The following is a 19,218-nucleotide window of genomic DNA, read 5'->3' on the forward strand; positions in this document are numbered from 1 at the left end:
GACTTCTCACTCTCCATATTTAATTAACTGTTAAGTCTTGTTTGTAACATCTTTCCTATGGGGCCCCTTCTTTCCTTTGATACTTCCACCACCCTGTACATGTCCTCATTACCTCTTACCTAGATTCTGGAATAGCTTTCTGATTGGTCTCCCTGTGTCATCTCTCTTCCTATGTTAAATTTATTTTCCTAAGGTGCAGTCCTGACTGTATCCCATTCAATAAACTCCAGTGGCCCTTTGTTATCAATCACCAGGATCAATTAGAAAATTCTCTATCTTTCAAAGCCAATGACTGACTGGTCATTTCCACTGACTCCCCCATGCTTGCATCTGTATCCCTCCTCATCTCTGCCTCTTGGATTCCCTATCTTCCTTCAAGTCCCACCCAAAGTCCCAGTTTCTGCAAGCTCTCCTTAGTCTTGGTGCTTTCCTTCTGAGACCTTGTTTACATTGCCTCCCCTATGAAACTGTAAGTTTTTTGTCTTTGTATTGTCAATGCTTACCATAGTATCTTGAACATTACTTGTAGTCATTTAATAGATGCTAGTAGACTGAGACTGATTATATCCTCCTAGAGGTTTTCTTTCCAAAGGATAAATGTCCTCAAATTCCCCTTCATTTAGCAGTCTTGAGGCACTCTACTCCTTAGAATTCTTGCAGTTCCTCCTCCCTAAATTGTAGTGCTTAGATGTGAACAAGTAGGCTAGTTGTGGTCCTGGACATTGATTCTCAGTACAATTAGCTTTGGGGCCTTCTTCACGTGAACTGCCATCTAGTTGTGCAGGTCAAAGATACATCACTGCCCCATGGACTGGCTGTCAGAAATCTGTTTTCTGATCTTAAACCTGATGTTATTTAGCTGGATGCTCTTGGAAGTTATTTCATCTTTATGAGCCACAAGTGGGAAAGTGGTGGATTAAGACTAAAATCTATTTTTCAGGAATTAAAGCCCATATTTTAGTCTGCTGAAGTCCAATTTACTCCACCTACTCATTTAAAGTCTCTGCATATAAATAGCTGTCAGCATTAAGTAATAAGGTTGAGCAACAATTAATCCCAGGCTGCTTGAGCATTTCAAAGACCAAGGAGTCCCTAAGTGACACCAAGGTATTTTTTAAGTTTGAACAGTCTTTTTCTTACTGATAAACCCTAAGGTAAATACATGACAAGACCATACTACTGTATTATTAGTATTTGGTTTTGAGTGGGGGAGAGGGTATCAGAGGGAGGGAGGGAGGTTTAAAAAAAATAAAAAGAGAAACCAGCCTCTGTCCAATATAAATTTGTTTTATTGAAGCAGTGAAGTCACATGATCTTGCATCTAGATTTTTAGGATGGTCACAGAATTGGCCACAGAAGCCAGCCCTGAAAACGATGTTTTGTTGTTGTTGGTTTTTTTTTTTGCACTAATAGACATATTGTGTTTACATACAGCATCCAGGATTGGAAATCACCAGACTCAAAACACAGCATGTGTTGATTTACTGGGAGGTACAGCTTCACTGGAAATGGTGTTCATATAGTCTACAAATCACCAGCCAGTAACATTATCAATGGAATGAAGTTTTAAAAAAATAAAAGAACAGTTACCCCCAAACCAAGAGCATAGTGTTCATAGCCAGCAGAATACAATTTGTAGTTTGTCCCTTTAACTGGACACTTTCCTTTCTTTTCAAAAGCAGTTTGCTGAAATCTTTTTCATCAAATCCAATAACACATTAAATATAAGCTGTACCCCTTGGACATGGCAATGGAATAAACAATTTGGGGGGAGAAAACATGTACACCTTGACTTTTGTAACAAAGATTCATATTTCATTAATTTATGGAAAGAGGAAGGTAATGGCAATTAACAGAGCAGTGGCAAATTTAGAGGGCAAAGAAAAAAGGCTGGGAACTGAAATAAAGACCACACACTTCTGAATTTGAATTTCATTTCCAGGCTAACCTACTTTTTATTTAATGCAAATTACAGTACCAGTTAACTATTTCCAAACTGAGTCACACAGAACAAAATGTATTTACAAGGGAATGGGGGAAGGAAAAAAAAACATTAAGCATACTGTCCACAAAAAAGTATATATTTAAATGAAAAAAAAATTCAGTCACAGAGGCATTCAAGTAGTAATAATGTTATACAGGTTTTGCTTTTCCTTTAAATCAAGACAGATTTGCACAAGTGTTTGCAATAGTTTGTATACAACCCACAGTCCTTTATATATATATATATATTTATATATATTTAGATTTCTGTTTCTAATATGGAAGTGGTCACGCTAATTGGTGTGTGTACAGGCCCAAGTGATCCATCGGCAACACATTTATAAATGCAAATTTTACAGGCAAGCACATTTTCATACATCTATCTGCATCTCCCTGTAGACAGATATATAAAAAAGTTTAGAATGAAATAACACAAGGAAGCTACTTCTCAAGCTAACCCCTTATGTGTGGTTTGTCATTTTGCTTTTATTGCAGAGGTGTAAAATGGAGCGACAAACTTGAATAAAATTGGGCATAACCCCTGTGAAAATAATACGAACCCCAGGGATTACTTTTCAGAACTTCAGAAAGGCAGGCCCTGGTCTGGTTACTTGTCTGTGCTTCTAAGTTGTCTGTTTTACCTTTCAATGGCTCAGGTTTCTATCAGAAAAAGACTAAAAAGTACTGGTAAAGGATGCTTGGTTTTTGCATAGGGGTGGGGTGGGGAGTGGGGGAAGGAGTTTGGCTCCATCAAGTTTTAGAACTGCTAATTTGGAACTGTAGGAACTCAATGCAATTGCTTTGTCAAAACAAATGTGAACTATTGGGGATCTAACATAGGCCAAACTTTTTTTTTTGTTTTGTTTTAGAATGTCCAAAGTTAGACTCTTCAAAAGGAAATGGCAAGAAATTTTAAATATAATACCAGTGTCTTGATATCCACAGGGTCAGAGAATATAGTTCTCTCAGAAACCTTTGCATTAGTGCAGACAAAATGACTGGTCAGCCATACTTTGCTAAAAACAAACCAAAAATATTTTTTAAAAAATCGAGTGGACTGTTAACAAAAAAATTACATCACTGTCACGTCACCAGAAAAAAAAAAGGTGCCGTCTTTTGCCTTGCTGGAATGAACAACAAGATGTGTCAAAAATAGCAACCTTTGGTTTGGTAAAGTTTTTCTTTTTCTTCTCTTCAAGACATTGTATGTGGAATACTTGGGAGGCAAAACATAAATGATTGTGATTTTTTTCCCTTTTTTAAAAAAAAGCCTTTGTGCTGGGTATATAAAAATTAAACTGATTTTAATTAAGAATTTATAAATGACATTTTATTGGAAGGGGTGAGTGGCAAGAAGAAGGGAGCAAGCTAAGAGTTCTTGTTGAAACAACAGAATTTAACCTGGAATGGTCCTACATATTGTAGCCACCAGCAATTTTGAAGTGACCTTCCGAACCAATTTTTTGTCAAGCTTTGTGGTCCTGTGAAGGTATTTTTGACTCATAAAATCAAATTCTCTCTCTCTCTCTCTCTCTCTCTCTCTCTCAGAGGGGAGGGGATGGGGAAGGCAGGCAAAGAGAGGGAGAAAATGAACCCAAAGGAAGGCTCCCAGAATCTGTTGTTCACAAGATCCCTGGGTAGAGGACTTGGGGAAAGACGAGCAAAATCTAATCTGATCCCTGCCCCAGCTTTAGGGCAACTTGGTGCTGGGTGGGTGATGTGTGAAATAATGAAACCGGTCACTGCTACTGGGGAGGAAACCAAGAGTCTGAGCAAAACAAAGTCCGGTGTGAGTTAAATGAGTTCTAACATGGTTTCTTCTCTTTCCACTACTAAAAGCATGGTATCACTGAAACCTTAACAGCACTCAAAACAGCTGTGGGAAGGGCTAAATGCTGCTTTGTGAGACGTTTGTTAAAAGAGGGAATGGGGACACAGAAAAGGGAAACAAAATTATAAAAACAAAACGAAAAACAAAACGAAAAAACGAACCATGGAAGCGAAGGCACTCCAAACTATATAGATACACTATACATTGCTAGAGTTATTGTTACAATAATACAGGCCGGTACCTACTGTACAGAGTTAAAACTATATGGCTTTAAAAAGCTCGTCTACATTTTGTCTGATTATTAAACAGAATCACTGCCCTGAACAGTAACTTTTTGCTCATTAATAACAGTTCCTGGGTCCACATATTTACATACAAAACAATAAAACTTAAATTTAAAAACATCAAAAGAAAATATAATGTACAAGCTTGAATTTGGTGAGGAGCTTTTTATTATTATTATTATTATTATTTACAAAAAGATATTCAGAGACCTGGATCTCACTTGTATAAAAGAGTTCTGTGATCCTGTCATGATCCTTGAGAAAGTAAAATCATTGGACCTCAGCCCTCACACACACGAAATAAAATACAAATGAGAGAAAAGCGCTTCTATTTCCCTCTCTTCTTCCTCTGTCTTCTCCTCCTCCTCCCATCCTTAGGGAAAAAAAGACACAAAGTGTTTCCTGATGGAAGCAGTGATTTTATGGACTTTGTAACGTCCAGTGATGTCTGTCTCCAAATCTGTGTCTGGGCATTGTCGTAAAGCACATCCATTATTAGTCACTAACCTGTCTTAAATCTTGTATAAATTCTTTTGGAAAACATATTTATCAAAAACCCTAGTTCCCTCGAGAGTATTCTGCTGGCAAGTTTCCTGAATTCTGGCTTCTTTTAAATTCTAATTATTTATAATAATTCATTAAAACTGAGAATATTTGCAAGCATTTATTTTGGGGGCGTGTGTTTTTCTTTCCTATACAATACTATACCCAGAGCTTTCAACCATCCCAAAGAGCAATGCTGAATGAGTGAAAATGAAGATGGCTCCACTCCGTGTTCTTCTGGGTATCAGCTCATCTCAGCAGGAAGCAACTATCTCTTAGCCTATTTGTCAAACAGGAGGGCAGTGGAGATGTTCATGCCCATTCCCAGGTTTACTAAGAGACTAATCTTCAAATGGATGAGACATTCAGATCCTTACATGCCTTACTGTAGCAATGAGGAGGGCGAGGGTGAGTTGAATGCTTAGAGAAAGACAGCCTCAACTCTTCTTGATTCCTAGCACTAATCTTTGCAGCCAGCCCTGCTGTTGCTAGTTTATCCTTGGAAGGTTGTTTGAGGAAGGATAGGCTGGAGGGAAGGGGCCATCACTTAAAATGATCTTTAAATGTAAAATATAACTGATTGTGCCTTAAAGAGTCACAGGTCAAGTAATGGCCCATAAGCACCAAGGTGACTAAGGTTCATTTTAGTGAGTATATAAGGCCCACATGGACACCAAACTCACAAGTATAAAACAGACCAGTTCTGAAAAGACTAATTTCTACATTGCAAATATAATCCATCCACCCTCCTTACTTTCCAAGGAATATTGCTTTTACTTCAAAAACAGAGACTTTGATTCTGACGTCATTCACCGATACGGAAAGGAAACAGAACAAGATACTTAACTGGAAAAAAAAAGCATTCTTCTCATGCTTCAATCAGACAATTTTGATCTTGTAGACAAAAAATAAAAAAGCAGTATTGAATATATGTATACATGTATATATATAATATATATATACACACACATTTATAGAATCAGCTTTCCTATAAGTCAGCAGGTACAAGTACTTTTTATATAATTTTGATGCCTAGTTTATTAATATTTTTTACCATTTTAATATCATAATGGCGTATCTGACATGCATCAATAAATAAAATTAAAAAAAGCATGAGGTTAAAAAAGGATGAAATTAAATATAGATTCTAGATTTGGATTTAAAATTAGAACTATGTATAGAATGTGGCAATTTGCAAGCTCAACTTTCAATAAAAAATTATGAAAAATAAACCAGTAGACTGTTACAGTTCACATTATAAACTATAGTGTCCTCTCATGGTGTATCTTTGCAAGGGAAGCAATTTTAGAGCAAAACCTGGAAAAAAAAATCTATTCACAGTGGCCATTTGCCAAAGAGCCCCTAAGCTGTCCCCTTCCCATAGGACACATTCATCACCTTTGCTTTTCTCTTCTGCAGACCAGAGCTACTCACCTAACTCTTTTTTTTCTCCCCTTAGCCTTTCTAGCTCGCTACTTGAAAGATAGGCTGAGATCTGGCAGGAAGCCTTCAGTCAGCCAAACAAACACCGTATTGTGTGGCTGATAGGTCTAATCTCTGGCTTGCTTCTTTTCATCTGACAACTTTCTATCATGTGTGACACTGTAGGTTTCTCTCACCCTGATGTAAGAGCAAAATTAAAAAAAAAATAAGCAACCCCCCTGAAAACATTCCATGTGTAGCTCCAAACTCGAAACTCGATTGCCTCCCTTGGTGACGGATGTGACACATTTCATATTGTATCTGCCACAACTGCCCCAACATGCCAAAGGCAATTCTTCAAATACTCTAGGATATGGATTAATTTTACAAGCAACACTGAAGCCCCCAATGAATTACACTTGCTAAGCTCCCAACCAAATTCAAGCTGTGCACTATACCAATGTCTGACACTTTGACTGGAAAAAAAAATAAGAAAAGAAAGTTCCCCAAAACTTCAGCACAGAACAGTTTTCTTTTTTTGTGGAAGGGGGCACGAGGCAAGAGTCCTGCTTTTAGAGTACATAACAGCAGACTTTCCATTAAAAAGATTGTCGCGGGAGTGATTTCATGTTCTATTGCTCCACTTGTCCCCTACCCACCGCCCCTCCCGGACCCCTGGAAATCCCTCAAAGTGAGAATACAATGAAACTGGTTTGTATTTATAGATATTTTACAAGGTTAAATAAGAACAACAATAATAAAAAAATTGAACACTAAAATGAACAAGGTTTTTTTTTTCTCTTTAATTTTCTTTCCCAACGTGACCAGTGTTGCTGAGTGAAACCCAAGTGGCCGGCGAGTTTTCCTGCACAGCTGGCTGCCTGGTGCTGGTTCAGGTGGAGTTGGAGGCTGAAGCTGATGCTGCGTTATTGGTCTGTCCTCGGTCTCCTGCATTAGCATCTGCAATAAGAGATCCCAAAAGAGAGGGCATAAATAATACTGTTTGGAGAGAACTTTTAAAGAGGCCTATGAGCTGGGCACTGGATCCTGACTGAGGGACGCATGCTGACCCCTAGGCTGCTCTGATGCAGGGATCTTGATTCCCTATTCTTAGCTTGGTGATAAAGATGATTCTAGGTTTCCAGGTAAGGAAAGTGCCTCAGTTTTTTTATTTATAAAAATGAGTGGATTCTGAGGTCTCTATAGGTCTAAACCTGATGCTGTGATCAATTCAGTTCAGGAATAAGGGGCAGATCATCAACATTCACACTGAGTCTAGCTTATTTAAAATTGACCAATAATGGTTGCATATTTGTGCAAACACTGGCAAGTTACCAAATAAATAAATAAATAAAAATTCCTGTTTAAGTGGGCAGAGATGTCTAAAAAATTCTAAGAGTCATTTATCAATCAACTTGAAGGAGCACCTTAGAAATATTAAGCTCATCTACTTGCTTTCAAAGTAGAATCAGTTCTCAATTATTTGTTTTAATTGGAGATGGGGCAACTTCAGTTAAAGGAATCCACATTTATCATAATGATTAAATCAATGCAGTAAACCATCCCAGAGTTAAAAAGTTTAGGACCAAGCTTATTTTCCAGATCCATTTCAGGCAAATGACTGATCAGAAAACACAAGGAAATTTTATCTGTAAACACAGATAAATAAAAAATCCAAGGAGCTAATTGCCTTCCTTTTTAATATCAGAGACTGTTATGATTTTATCAGTGGAAAAGAGATTACAGAAGAGGCTTCCACATCTGCTTTGCTGCAGTCCCCTGAGGGTGATGGAGCCTTGCCATCTGATTTACAGCTGAACAGTATTCCCCCTTTAGAAAGTGAGTTCCTTGAGGGCTGGGGCTCTCTTGCTTTTCTATTTATATGTCAGTGATTATAGCAAGGTATATACTAAATGCTTGATTCATTCTTTTCTTTCCTCTGAACAACAGAGTACCACCCAGTACTTCCTTTTTTGCCCATCTGCATTATATCTAGCATTGCAATCAATGACCTTAATCCCATTTCTATTTGAAGGATATACATAATTCTTGAGATTTAACAACTACTTCATCAGAAGAAAGCTAGTTTATAATGACTCTTCAAAGGAACTAGTGAAATGTACACCTGGATCTATAATATCAGGACCAATTAATTAGGGTCAGACAATCTATGGAACTGAATAGTTTTTAAGTAGGGAGACAGAGTGGTATAAAGAAAAGAGCACTGGATTTGGACATAGAAGACCCGGCTTTAAAGCCTGTCTCTTTTCACTTAATACTTGCATGATGGGCCAAGTTACCTCTCTAGCCTCCAGTTTCCTAATTTGTTAAATAGAGGGAATTGATCCTGAGGATTTTTCCTTAACTTTAAAATCTTAAAAAAACTATGCGACAAGGAACTGATTCAATCAAAAATTACACAGTTCATTCCTAGTTTCTATTTTCTGCTTGACATAGGACTCCCTCCTTTAAGTCTGGGTCATTAGCACTCTTGGATGGTGAATGAATAACAAGGTCTACTCTTTCATTTATTCACTTCATTATTTCAGGTACTGGCTGGCTCTTGGGCTTCCAAGACTATATTCAGATAGGCCTTAGTTTCATCTTTCCACTGAATTTGAGAGTACTGCATTCTATCCTACTTCTAGTAATTTTTCCACTGGTTTTCAGAGTTCCCTTCATCAAATGACATCTATTCAATTACCTTCCAGAATAAGGCAATTCTAACAAGCTCTTACTGTAGAGTCCATGTCACACTAATAATAGGCACAGTTTATGTTAAAATTCATGAAACCCTAGTATATACTTTAAAGAATTGCTCAAAAAATATTGTTTATTTGTACAAATAATTAATGTTCTGGATAATAGTGTCAATCATTGGTTGGACGAAGAGCAATGAAACCTTCATATGTAGTAAGACACCAGATAAAAATCCACCTGAAACCTGATCTATTTGTAAGGAAGGGCACAGCAATTACCTAATAAAAGTAATCCTACACTAGCTTCTCATCTAGAGCAATGTAATAAAAGTGAGACTTGATTTTCAGAATACAATATTTTGAAAAGCAATTTGTAAATATTTCTCTGCTTACCCTAAACAGTTCTGTGTGCCATGTTGTTCTTGACAAAATGATTTATCAATTACTAGGAATTGCTCGCACATGAACATTGTCCCTTGCAATACTTGACACTCTGTATTCTAACCAGTCCCTTGTCTCACAACATAGGCAATATCTTGAAAATAAGCTTGTTTTATCTATCTCAAATTTACTTCATGTTCAAATTTTGCTCAGTAACAAATGTGATAGAAATCTCACACACACTATACCAAGGAAAGGTCAAAATGGGTACAAAATGGGTACTTCTCTAAAACAGTTTGATCTTCATACTCTTTAGATACAAAGGATGTTACCATAAGCAAATCAGGAAAGCAAGGAATCATTGGAGAAGGGAAGATTTATGACTAAATAAGAGATAGAGAACATGAAATGTAAAATGGATAATTTTGATTATATTAAATCAAACCATTTTTGCACTAATAAAACACAACTAAGATTAGAAAGAAAGCAGAAAGCTGGGAATGAATTTTTTATAGTCAATGTTTCTGATATTGACCTCCTTAAAAATATAGAGATGAATCAAATTTATAAGAATTCAAGATATTCCCCAATTGGGGTAGAAATAGTTTTCAGATGAATAAAGTCTATCTAGAAGCATATGAAAAAATATTCTAAATCACTATTGCTCATAAGAATTGCAAATTAAAGCAACTCTTGAGGTACCATTTCACATCTATCAGATTGACTAATATGACTGAAAAGGAAAATGATGTTTGGAGGGGATGTGAGAAAACTGGGATCCCACTGCTGGTGGAGTTGTGTTCATTCTAGGAGAGCAATTTGGAACCTTGTCCAAAGGGCAATCCAACTGATCCAGCAATACCACTTCTGGGTCTGTATCCCAAAGTGATCATGAAAAAGGGAAAGGACCTAACTACATGCACAACAATATTTATATATAGCAGTTCTTTTTGTGGTGGCAAAGCATTGGAAACCAAATGGATGTCTATCAAATGGAGAATGGCTCAAAAAGTTGTGGTATATGGATGTAATGGAATAGTATTATGTTATAATAAATTATAAACTGGTTATAAGAAATTATAAGCTGGTAGTTTTCAGAAAAGCTTAGAAGACTTACATGAATTGATGCTGGGTGAAATAAGCAGAATCAGGAGAACATTATACACAGTAACACTGTTTGATGATCAACAATGATTTAGTTATTCTCAGCAATACAATGATCCAGGACAATTGCAAGACTCATGACAGAAAATGCTTCTCACATCCAAAGAAAGAACTATGGAGTCTGAATGCAGATTGAAGCATATTATTTTCACTTTTTTTTAGTGGTTTTTGTTCTGTTTCTTCTTTTACAACATGACTAAAGTGGAAATATGCTTCCATAATTGACATGTATAACCCATAACAGATTGCTTGCAGTCTTAAGGAGGGGGAAGAAAAGGGATGAAGGGAGAAAAACTTGGAAATCAAAATCTTATAAAAATAAATGTTGAGGGCTGCTAGGTGGTGTAGTGGATAGAGCACTGGCCTTAGAATCAGGAGGACCTGAGTTCAAATTTGACCTCAGACAATAATTACCTAGCTGTGTGTAACAGATGAGCAAATCATACCAGTATTTCCTAGCATAAAGGAATTTTTTTTGTCAAATAGTATTTTATTTTTCCCAATTACATGTAAAGATAGTTTTCCAACATTCATTTTTCTTTTTCTTTTTTAGTTTTTGCAAGGCAGTGGGATTAAGTGACTTGCCCAAGGCCACACAGCTTAATTATTAAGTGTCTGAGGCTGGATTTGAACTCAGGTACTCCTGACTCCAGAGCCAGTGCTCTATCCACTGCGCCACTTAGCCACCCACTCCCTTCACATTCTTGTAGTACCCAAACACCCCCATATTTCTCACAACCACCTTTCAACTCTGAGTTTATACAGACTCTACCCTTTTTTGTAATTGCTTTCAGTGCCCTTATCAACTCCTAAGGATTTAATAATAATTTTTATGCTGATAACTCTTAGATCTATATATCCTACCCTCATCTCTTTCTAACCTGCAGACCCATTGATTCTTAGATGTTTCAAAGATGTCAACAGATGTCACTCAGGTTAGCATCCTTAGCATAATAAGCCTTGAGCCTTTCCAATCAGTTGCCAAACCTCATCATTCCTAAATGAACACTACCTCTAGCTTCTTCTATTTCTCTTTCCACTTGCACAGACTTGCACAGACTTGCACACACAAAAAGACCCTAGTACACGTTTTTATCACCTTTTGCCACAGCTTCCCAACTGATCCCTGGGACAGTCTCTTCACTCTATTCCATTCTCAATACAGCTGCCAAAATGAATTCTGTAAAGTGCAAATTTCCCAATGTCACTCCCTTACTCAAACTGTAGTGGTTCCCCATTACCTCCAGGATTAAAAAGAAACTCCTGTTTGAAATTTAAAGCCCTTTACAGAATGGTCCTATCCTAGTTTTTCAGCCTTTTTACATATCACTCCCTTTCCCCATACTCAACAATTTAGTCATACTGTTCTCTGCAGACATAACCCTAAAGCTTTGGTCTCCATGTTTTTGCACTGGTTGCTCCCTTCATATCCCACCACCCTCCCCCCCAAACTCACAGGATCAGGCCAATTCAAATGCCTTTTTTTACATGAAATCTTTCCTGATCCTCCCCAGCTGTTAGTGCCTCCGTGGGATGTGTGTGTGTGTGTGTGTGTGTGTGTGTGTGTGTGTGTGTGTGTCCTAAACTCTTTGAGAGAAGCTCACTTAATGTCTAGCACAGTTCCAGTATGAAGTGTAAGCCTAATTAATACTTGTTGATTGGCTGGTTGATGAGTTTTTTATGTGCTCAAGCAGACTTTCATCTACAGTTTAAACTGGAAGTAAAACCTATGCTATGCACAATACAAACACAAAGCTCATGCTTGTCTATTCCATTTTGCATTTTTTTAAAGACATCATCTCTATAAATTAAGACAACTTTAGGATAAGAAGAACTGGTGATGAGAATGATTTTGTTTTTTAAGTATGTGTGTGTGCTAAAGTTCTTATATATTCACATAGAAGGTTACCAATTGGTCTGGGAATAATTCTGATTATTATTTTACTTGGTTCAAAAACTAATCTTTAAGAACAGTTTCCCTTCTTTGCCTGAGGTTAAAGGAGGCAACAGAGATTGATCACTTGTGGGGGGGAGATGATACCATTATTCCCCAAAATAAATAGGAAATAATAAATTAAATTACCCCCTTAGGAAAGACCATCTTTATTAGATACATAGTGGTATAGAATGAATGATAAAATATATATCAAAGTCTTCAAATACAAACCCCTTCCACCCTGTTTTTCTATATATATAAATGTATATATATGTATATATATATATACACATACATGCAGAAACATATACATAGATGTTTTATATATATATACACATAGAAGGATCATAGATTTTTAAAGCTAAAAGGGGCCTCAGAAGTCATCTAGTCCCACCTCCTATTAAAGATGAAGAAACTGAGGCCCAGAGAGGTTAATATTCATATTCTCTTACACATTCAGCTAAACAAGGAACAAGGTATAGTATAAAAGAAAGTGGATTTGGGGGTAGTTAGGTGGTGCGGTGGATAGAGCATTGACCCTGGAGTCAGGAGGACCCGAGTTAAAATCTGGCCTCAGATACTTAATAATTGCTTAGCTGTGTGACTTTGGGCAAGTCATTCTTAACCCCATTGCCTTAAAAAATTAAAAAAAAAAGTGGATTTGAATTTAGAAGATATGGGCTTGAATCTCTGCTCTGTTCTTCATTAGCAGCACCCTTTCTGGGCCCATCCAAGATGGAAGTGGGGGAGCCAGGAGGAAGGAAACTCACCAATATGAGGACCCTTCCCCCAAGTCTTTCCTCCTTCCCTTGGACTGCCTGAGGGCTTGCATGAGATGAGATGAGAATTAGTAATTCTTCTTTCTGATGACAGAGAGGATCATGGATCCTCATATCTATTCTGCCTATTATATCTTGCAATGCCCCCAAACCAACAAGATGTGGGTTCAAGTGCCATCTCTGGATGACCCTAAGTAATTCACCTCACTCCTCAGTGATCCAGATAAGACAACCCCAAGGCTCTAAAATGCAAAAGAGGTACTTTTATTGGTGTGGGTAGATCCTAACTTGGGAGTTCTGATATCAATGAAATGATAGGTCCAGTTCCTACCTCTATTTCTTGGCATTTTTAAACTTAGACAATTCACAAACACACCCCTATAGAAGACAAATATGAAATTACACAGAGAGATATGAGAAGGAACACATTTTTTCCACACACACCAGGACAGGTAGATGGACAAAGACCCATAATGAGCCCCCCAAAAAACACATAACAAATAGTTATTAATCAGCATTGATGACTAAGGTACAACATTAAAAAAATTTAAAACATTTTTATGTAAAGTTTGAATTCCAAATTCTATTTCTCTCTCCCTTTCCTTGCCCCTCCCTGAGATGGTTAAGTAATGACATAGATTATAAATGTGCAATTCTCTAAAACATTTCTATATGTCATTTTATACAAGAAGATTCAAATAAAAGAATAAAGTGAAAGAAAGAAGGTGAAAAAATAGCATGCTTCAGTCTTTCTCTGGAAGTGGACAGCAGGCATCATTATTTTGGATTGCTGAGAATAGCTAAATCATTCACAGTTCTTCATTGTATAACATTACTGCAACTATGTACAATGTTCTCCTGGTTTTGTTTACTTCACTTTGCATCAATTGATATAAATTTTTCCAGGTTTTTCCAAAATCATCCTGCTTGTCATTTCTAATAGCAAAATATTCTATTATAATCATATACCACACTGTGGTTTAGCTATTCCCCAATTGTTGGGAATTCTCAGCCATAAGGTACTATGCTAATCATTGTGGGTCCTCATCCTTGCTCTTTTAAGAAACTTATAATCCAATAAGGAAGATATAAACATGCAGAACAGTAAATATTGACACAAAGAGATACACAACAATCAGTATAATAACAAAGAATAACTTTGGAATGAGAAGATGTGGGTTCAAAGCTGTAGTTCTGCCACCTTCTGTGTGATTTTGAGTAGTTTAACTTTTCTGGGTCTCAGGTTTAATATTTATAAAAAGGGATAGTTAGATTTTTCAACATCTACCTCAGTTGTGTGTGTGTGTGTGTGTGTGTGTGTGTGTGTGTGTGTGTGTGTGTGTGTGTATAGAAGCACAATAAGTAGACTGCATCCTGAAAACCTTCTGTTCAAATCAAACCTATCTTTGACTGTGGGCAAAATACTTAACCTCTCTGACCTCACTTTCCTCAGCTGTATAATGTATGTTACTGCTTATATTTCCTATTATATATGATTATTTTGAGAAAAGTAGTATGTAAATTGTAAAAATACTAGAAATATGAGCAGATATCATTATTACCAAAGGATACACAATGACTGAAGAGATGGTAAGAGCTAAATGCTCTCAGTGAGGTTCAAGTCACCAGGTCCAAAAGTACATTCCAGGGCATTGAAAGAACTTGCAGATGTGACTGATGGATTGTTGTTGGTGATTTCTGAAAAATTGTGGAGAATGGAAGAGGAACTTCAGGAATATAGGCAGGTATAATGTATCACTTTTCAGAAAGGAGAAGAATATGGTCTAGATTCTTCTAGGCCAATGTAACTTTGATTTTGACTTTTGGCAAAATTCCGGAGTACTGTACTGCATAGATGGCACCAATCTGAAAGTTCTGGCTACCATGTAGAATTGTGTATTGGGGGTGTGTGTGAAAGTATGTATGAGTTTATTCTAATAAGATAAAAATTTTATAGAGATAAGTCTAAAAACCCTAATATTAAAAAAATTATACACACCTGTGTAGGGCAGGAGTAGTTGTGGTTAAACAGTTCATGTGAACAGAATATGGGGATTTTAGTGAATGGTAAATTTAATAACATCAGTAGGATGACATGGCATTTAAAAAAATTAGTATGAAATCAAGTTCTGCTAAAATAAACATTGTTCAGAATAAGAGATGTGAGAGGCCCACTGTGCTCTGCCCTGGTCTGAACACACTTGCTGTCAGGCAAGTGCACATTTAGGAAAATAGTGACAAGGTAGAATTCAGACAAAATAGGGTTTCAGGATGATGAGGGAACTATATACCATGCTGTGGAAGTACTTGTTGAAGGAAAAAGAAAAGACTGGGGAAATGTGATAGCTATCTTCAAATATGTGAAGGGCTGTCTTGTGGAAGAAGGATTAAATTTGCCTTGCTTTGTTCTAGAGAAGGAAACTAAAAAGTTATATGGAAATGGATTTCAGTAAATTGTACTAAAACAAACAAAAAAACTAACTACAAATAAGAGCTGTTCAAAAGTGGAATGGTAGACCTTAAGTTGGTATGTTCTCATTTTGGGAAGTTTTTGAGCAGATTCCTACTTCAGTAAAATGATGAGAGATCTTTTCCAATTCTGGGATTCTATGAATAATTAGTAAAGGAATCATGGAAAATGAAAACTTAAAGGTCAGAGAAGGGAGGATCACTATAGACTAGAGTGGTTTGGGAAGATGTAAGGGAAAAAGATTTGAGTTTGAAGGATACATACAAACAAACAGATTCATACAATGGCATACAGACAGATAGGCACAATCCCCTTTTTATGCCTATCTATGCGGCTTTTAGTAAACCCTTTCGATGTTGTTCTGTCAGTTTAAATAGAGCTGGTCCTATATTTGAGGTCTTATTAGCCTCAGTGCTTACAGAAGAGTTGAAGTTTCTTTTCCTTTTTTTTCGAATGTCTAGACATAAACATATTCTGGCGTTCACTGGGGAAATAAGAACAAAAGAGTCAAAGAGCTTCTGTGAGAGACACCAAGATTGACTCCAGACCATATAAGTTCAAGGGGTCAGTTACAAAAGAGAGTTAAAAATTGATTTCTCCTTTTATATTTTTGAAGAAATGTCACATGGCTTCCCCCACCCCACCCCACAAGTTAATGATTAGACCCATAACTGTACAAACACATATCTATCAATCTGTCTTTCGATGACCTCTCAGGTGGGTCTATAACTCTCCTTGGATTTCATCAATCCCATTTTCTTAGGTACTTTTCCAGACTTGTTGTCTCATCAAGAAGTCAAGTTATCCCCTCATTTTACCTCAAATTACTGTGACTTCAGACTTCTCTAAGTATCTACATCTTATAGTACTGCTCTTCTCCCCTCTGCCAAATGGGAACTTTTAAGAGTCATATAGTTCTCTTCTCTGTTGGGACACCTGGAGATGCTTTCCTAGCAAGCTTTATAATTTTCCTGACTTACAGTACTATCCTGTATGGTGCAGTTCCACAAAAATGAACTTGTGCTGCTACAGAGTCCAGTCACTCTCTGATATGGCAGATGCCAGTTTTCACCAACATACACATTACATTATAATCCAAAGGTAATTCTAGGTTGTTCATGTGCTGTGCCAATTGTTTCTTTCTTTTTCTCTATCTGCCAAAAGCTCTCTTGGGTCTGTGTCCATAACTACTGCTAGTTATTCCTTTCCTGTGTGGTTGTACTGATCTTCCCTTAGTATCTTAAGAATGCATATGCAGGCATATGAGTGGATGTTTTGTTACCAGCATTCCATCTATTAGAGGTTTTTTCATGATTCTTGTTCCTTGTATTTGTTATAGCCATTTTGGTTCTGTCCACTCTAGCTCATAAGTTTTCCCATAGTTCTTCATATTCTTAATATTCATTATTTCTTTCAGTGTAGTAATATCCCATTGAATTCATATAATTTATGTAAAAATTCAATCATTCCCCAGTCAATGTGTACCTACTGGGTTACAGGTCTTTGCTACTCCCCCAAAAATGGTATAAATATTTTACTATAAAACCAGTATGAGAACATACCAATTTAAGGTCTACATTCCACTTTTGAACAGCTCTTATTTGTAAATAGTTTTTGGGTTTATTTTAGTACAGTTTACTTGGATTTTGCCAAGGAATGGAGGTCACATCAGTATGTAGTTCGTTTCTCTCACACTAGCTCTCTTGAGTCTGTTTACTTTCCAGGAATTCTTGGTGCTTCCTCCTTGAGCTTTGACTCTATGAACCAAGTGATTCAATAACAACTAATACTTATTAAGTGCATATCACATGTAGGCAATAGAGGAAATATAAGGATGAACATCAGATCATCCTTATTTTTTATAAAGGAGCTTTCCCAGGTTATTACTGAAAATGAATTATAAAATAATGAACTCAACAAGAAAAAATAGGTATATACTTATAAACCAACTGGTAGAAGACCAAATAACTAAGTGAGTCTTCTCCAAAGGCAAGGGGCAGATTACATTTCTATGGAAGGGAATGTACTGAGAAGGGAAGTGAGGTTGTAATCAGACTGAAGTAAATGGTCCAATTAGGTAACAATGGTTTTGAAAAGGAATTTAACAGCTGGCTGCTGCCTTGGTGTTTAATTCTATAGGATCTCAGCTTCCTCACTGCTCAAGGGAAGGGGTTGGCTAGACAATTTCTGAGGTTCCTTCCAACTTTAAGTCTGTCATCTAACATCTAAATCTAAAAGACACTGCTAGAGAGAGGAGCAGAGGATATCCTAAGTCACTTGCTCTCAGATAGGGGGGCAGGTGTCACAGCACTTCTTTGTAGTCAGATTCAGTGTAAAAAGCAATGAGTACCTGAATATATCAATATCTATGCTCCCATTGATGTGGACACTCCCTTAAAAAGATTTGAACTCAGGTCCTCCTGAGCATACAAATAGAAGCCCTGAGTTATTTTTTGCTCTTGTTGTATGACTGGCTCATTTTATCTTCTATTCATATAACTCTTCAATGACAGCCTCTATGTCATTTCCCCAGCACAGTTCTTTGTTGGTTTCTACTATGGCCTCTTTATTTCTTCTGGGGGACCCATAACTTTAACTCTTAGGGGACTCTGCTATCATATATAGGATCACTGGAAAAATGCTGATGTTAAAGAGATGGGCTTTATCCTAAAAAAAAAAAATAATTTGTTGATAGGTAAAAAGGTTGAAGTATATAGAACAGTTTTTAAAAAGAAAAATTATAAACTATTATTATCAACTATATAGATTGCCCCATATTGGGGGCAGCTAGGTGGTGTAGTGGCTAGAGCACCAGCCCTGTAGTCAGGAGTACCTGAGTTCAAATCTGGTCTCAGACACTTAATAATTACCTAGCTGTGTGGCCTTGGGCAAGCCACTTAACCTTATTTGCCTTGCAAAAACCTTAAAAAAAAGATTGCCCTATATTAATAAAAAAAGAACAATGCAAACCAAAACAGCTGAGGATATATTTCACATGAAGCAAACTGGAAAAAATCATTAATAGAAGTAATTGATTTTGGAGGAGTTAAACATTAGGGAAAGTAATACATTGTTGGTGAAACTGAAATCTTTCCAACCACACCTTGTAAAGCTTTTTGGTACTATGCTAAGAAAGGATATGTCTATATCCTCTGATGCAGAGATCCTACTGTTAGGCATTTGCAACAAGGAAAGGAGATAAAACAAAGATCTCAAATATCGTAAAATATTTATAACTTTTTTTGGGGGGGCAGCAAAGACCTGTAAACACAGTAGGAACCCATTAATTGGGGAATGGTTAAACACTATTTACATGAATTACATGAATTCAATGGGATATTTCTACACTGAAAGAAACAACAGATATTAAGAAAATGAAGACTTGTGAACTGAGGCAGAGTGGATAGAACCACAAAGGGCTTTAATATGGAAAAACAAACATCAAAGAGATTACATAGAATACTGTAAAATTAAAATTACCCATATTGGGGGTGGCTAGGTGGCGCAGTGGATACAGTACTAGCCCTGGAGTCAGGAGTACCTGAGTTCAAATACGGCCTCAGACACTTAATAATTACCTAGCTGTGTGGCCTCAGGCAAGCCACTTAACCCCATTGCCTTGCAAAAAAATAAAAAAAAAAAAATAAAAATTACCTAGATTGGTCCCAAAGAAAAATGAGAATAATACCTTCCTTTCTTTGCAGGGTGGTGGTGGGAATATGAGTG

General features: G+C 36.8%; 1 protein-coding gene across 5 annotated transcripts in view; it reads right to left on the bottom strand.

The window, feature by feature from the left end:
• Positions 1–1,239: 1,239 nt before the first annotated feature.
• GSK3B (glycogen synthase kinase 3 beta) overlaps positions 1,240–19,218 on the bottom strand; it is a 288,812-nt gene continuing 270,833 nt past the window's right edge. Inside the window, exons 12-13 of one of the 5 annotated variants that reach the window (XM_074214590.1) lie at positions 14,585–14,720; positions 1,240–7,023 (exon numbers count right to left, since the gene is read on the bottom strand). In XM_074214590.1, coding sequence (XP_074070691.1) covers positions 14,620–14,720 — 101 coding nt within the window. In that variant the 3' untranslated portion in view covers positions 1,240–7,023; positions 14,585–14,619. The remainder of the gene's footprint in view (positions 7,024–14,584; positions 14,721–19,218) is intronic. The other 4 variants (XM_074214593.1, XR_012474092.1, XM_074214591.1 and 1 more) reach the window with 4 other exon arrangements.

Source organism: Macrotis lagotis, chromosome 1 (genome assembly GCF_037893015.1).
Source record: "Macrotis lagotis isolate mMagLag1 chromosome 1, bilby.v1.9.chrom.fasta, whole genome shotgun sequence".
In the NCBI taxonomy this organism is placed as follows: domain Eukaryota; kingdom Metazoa; phylum Chordata; class Mammalia; order Peramelemorphia; family Peramelidae; genus Macrotis; species Macrotis lagotis.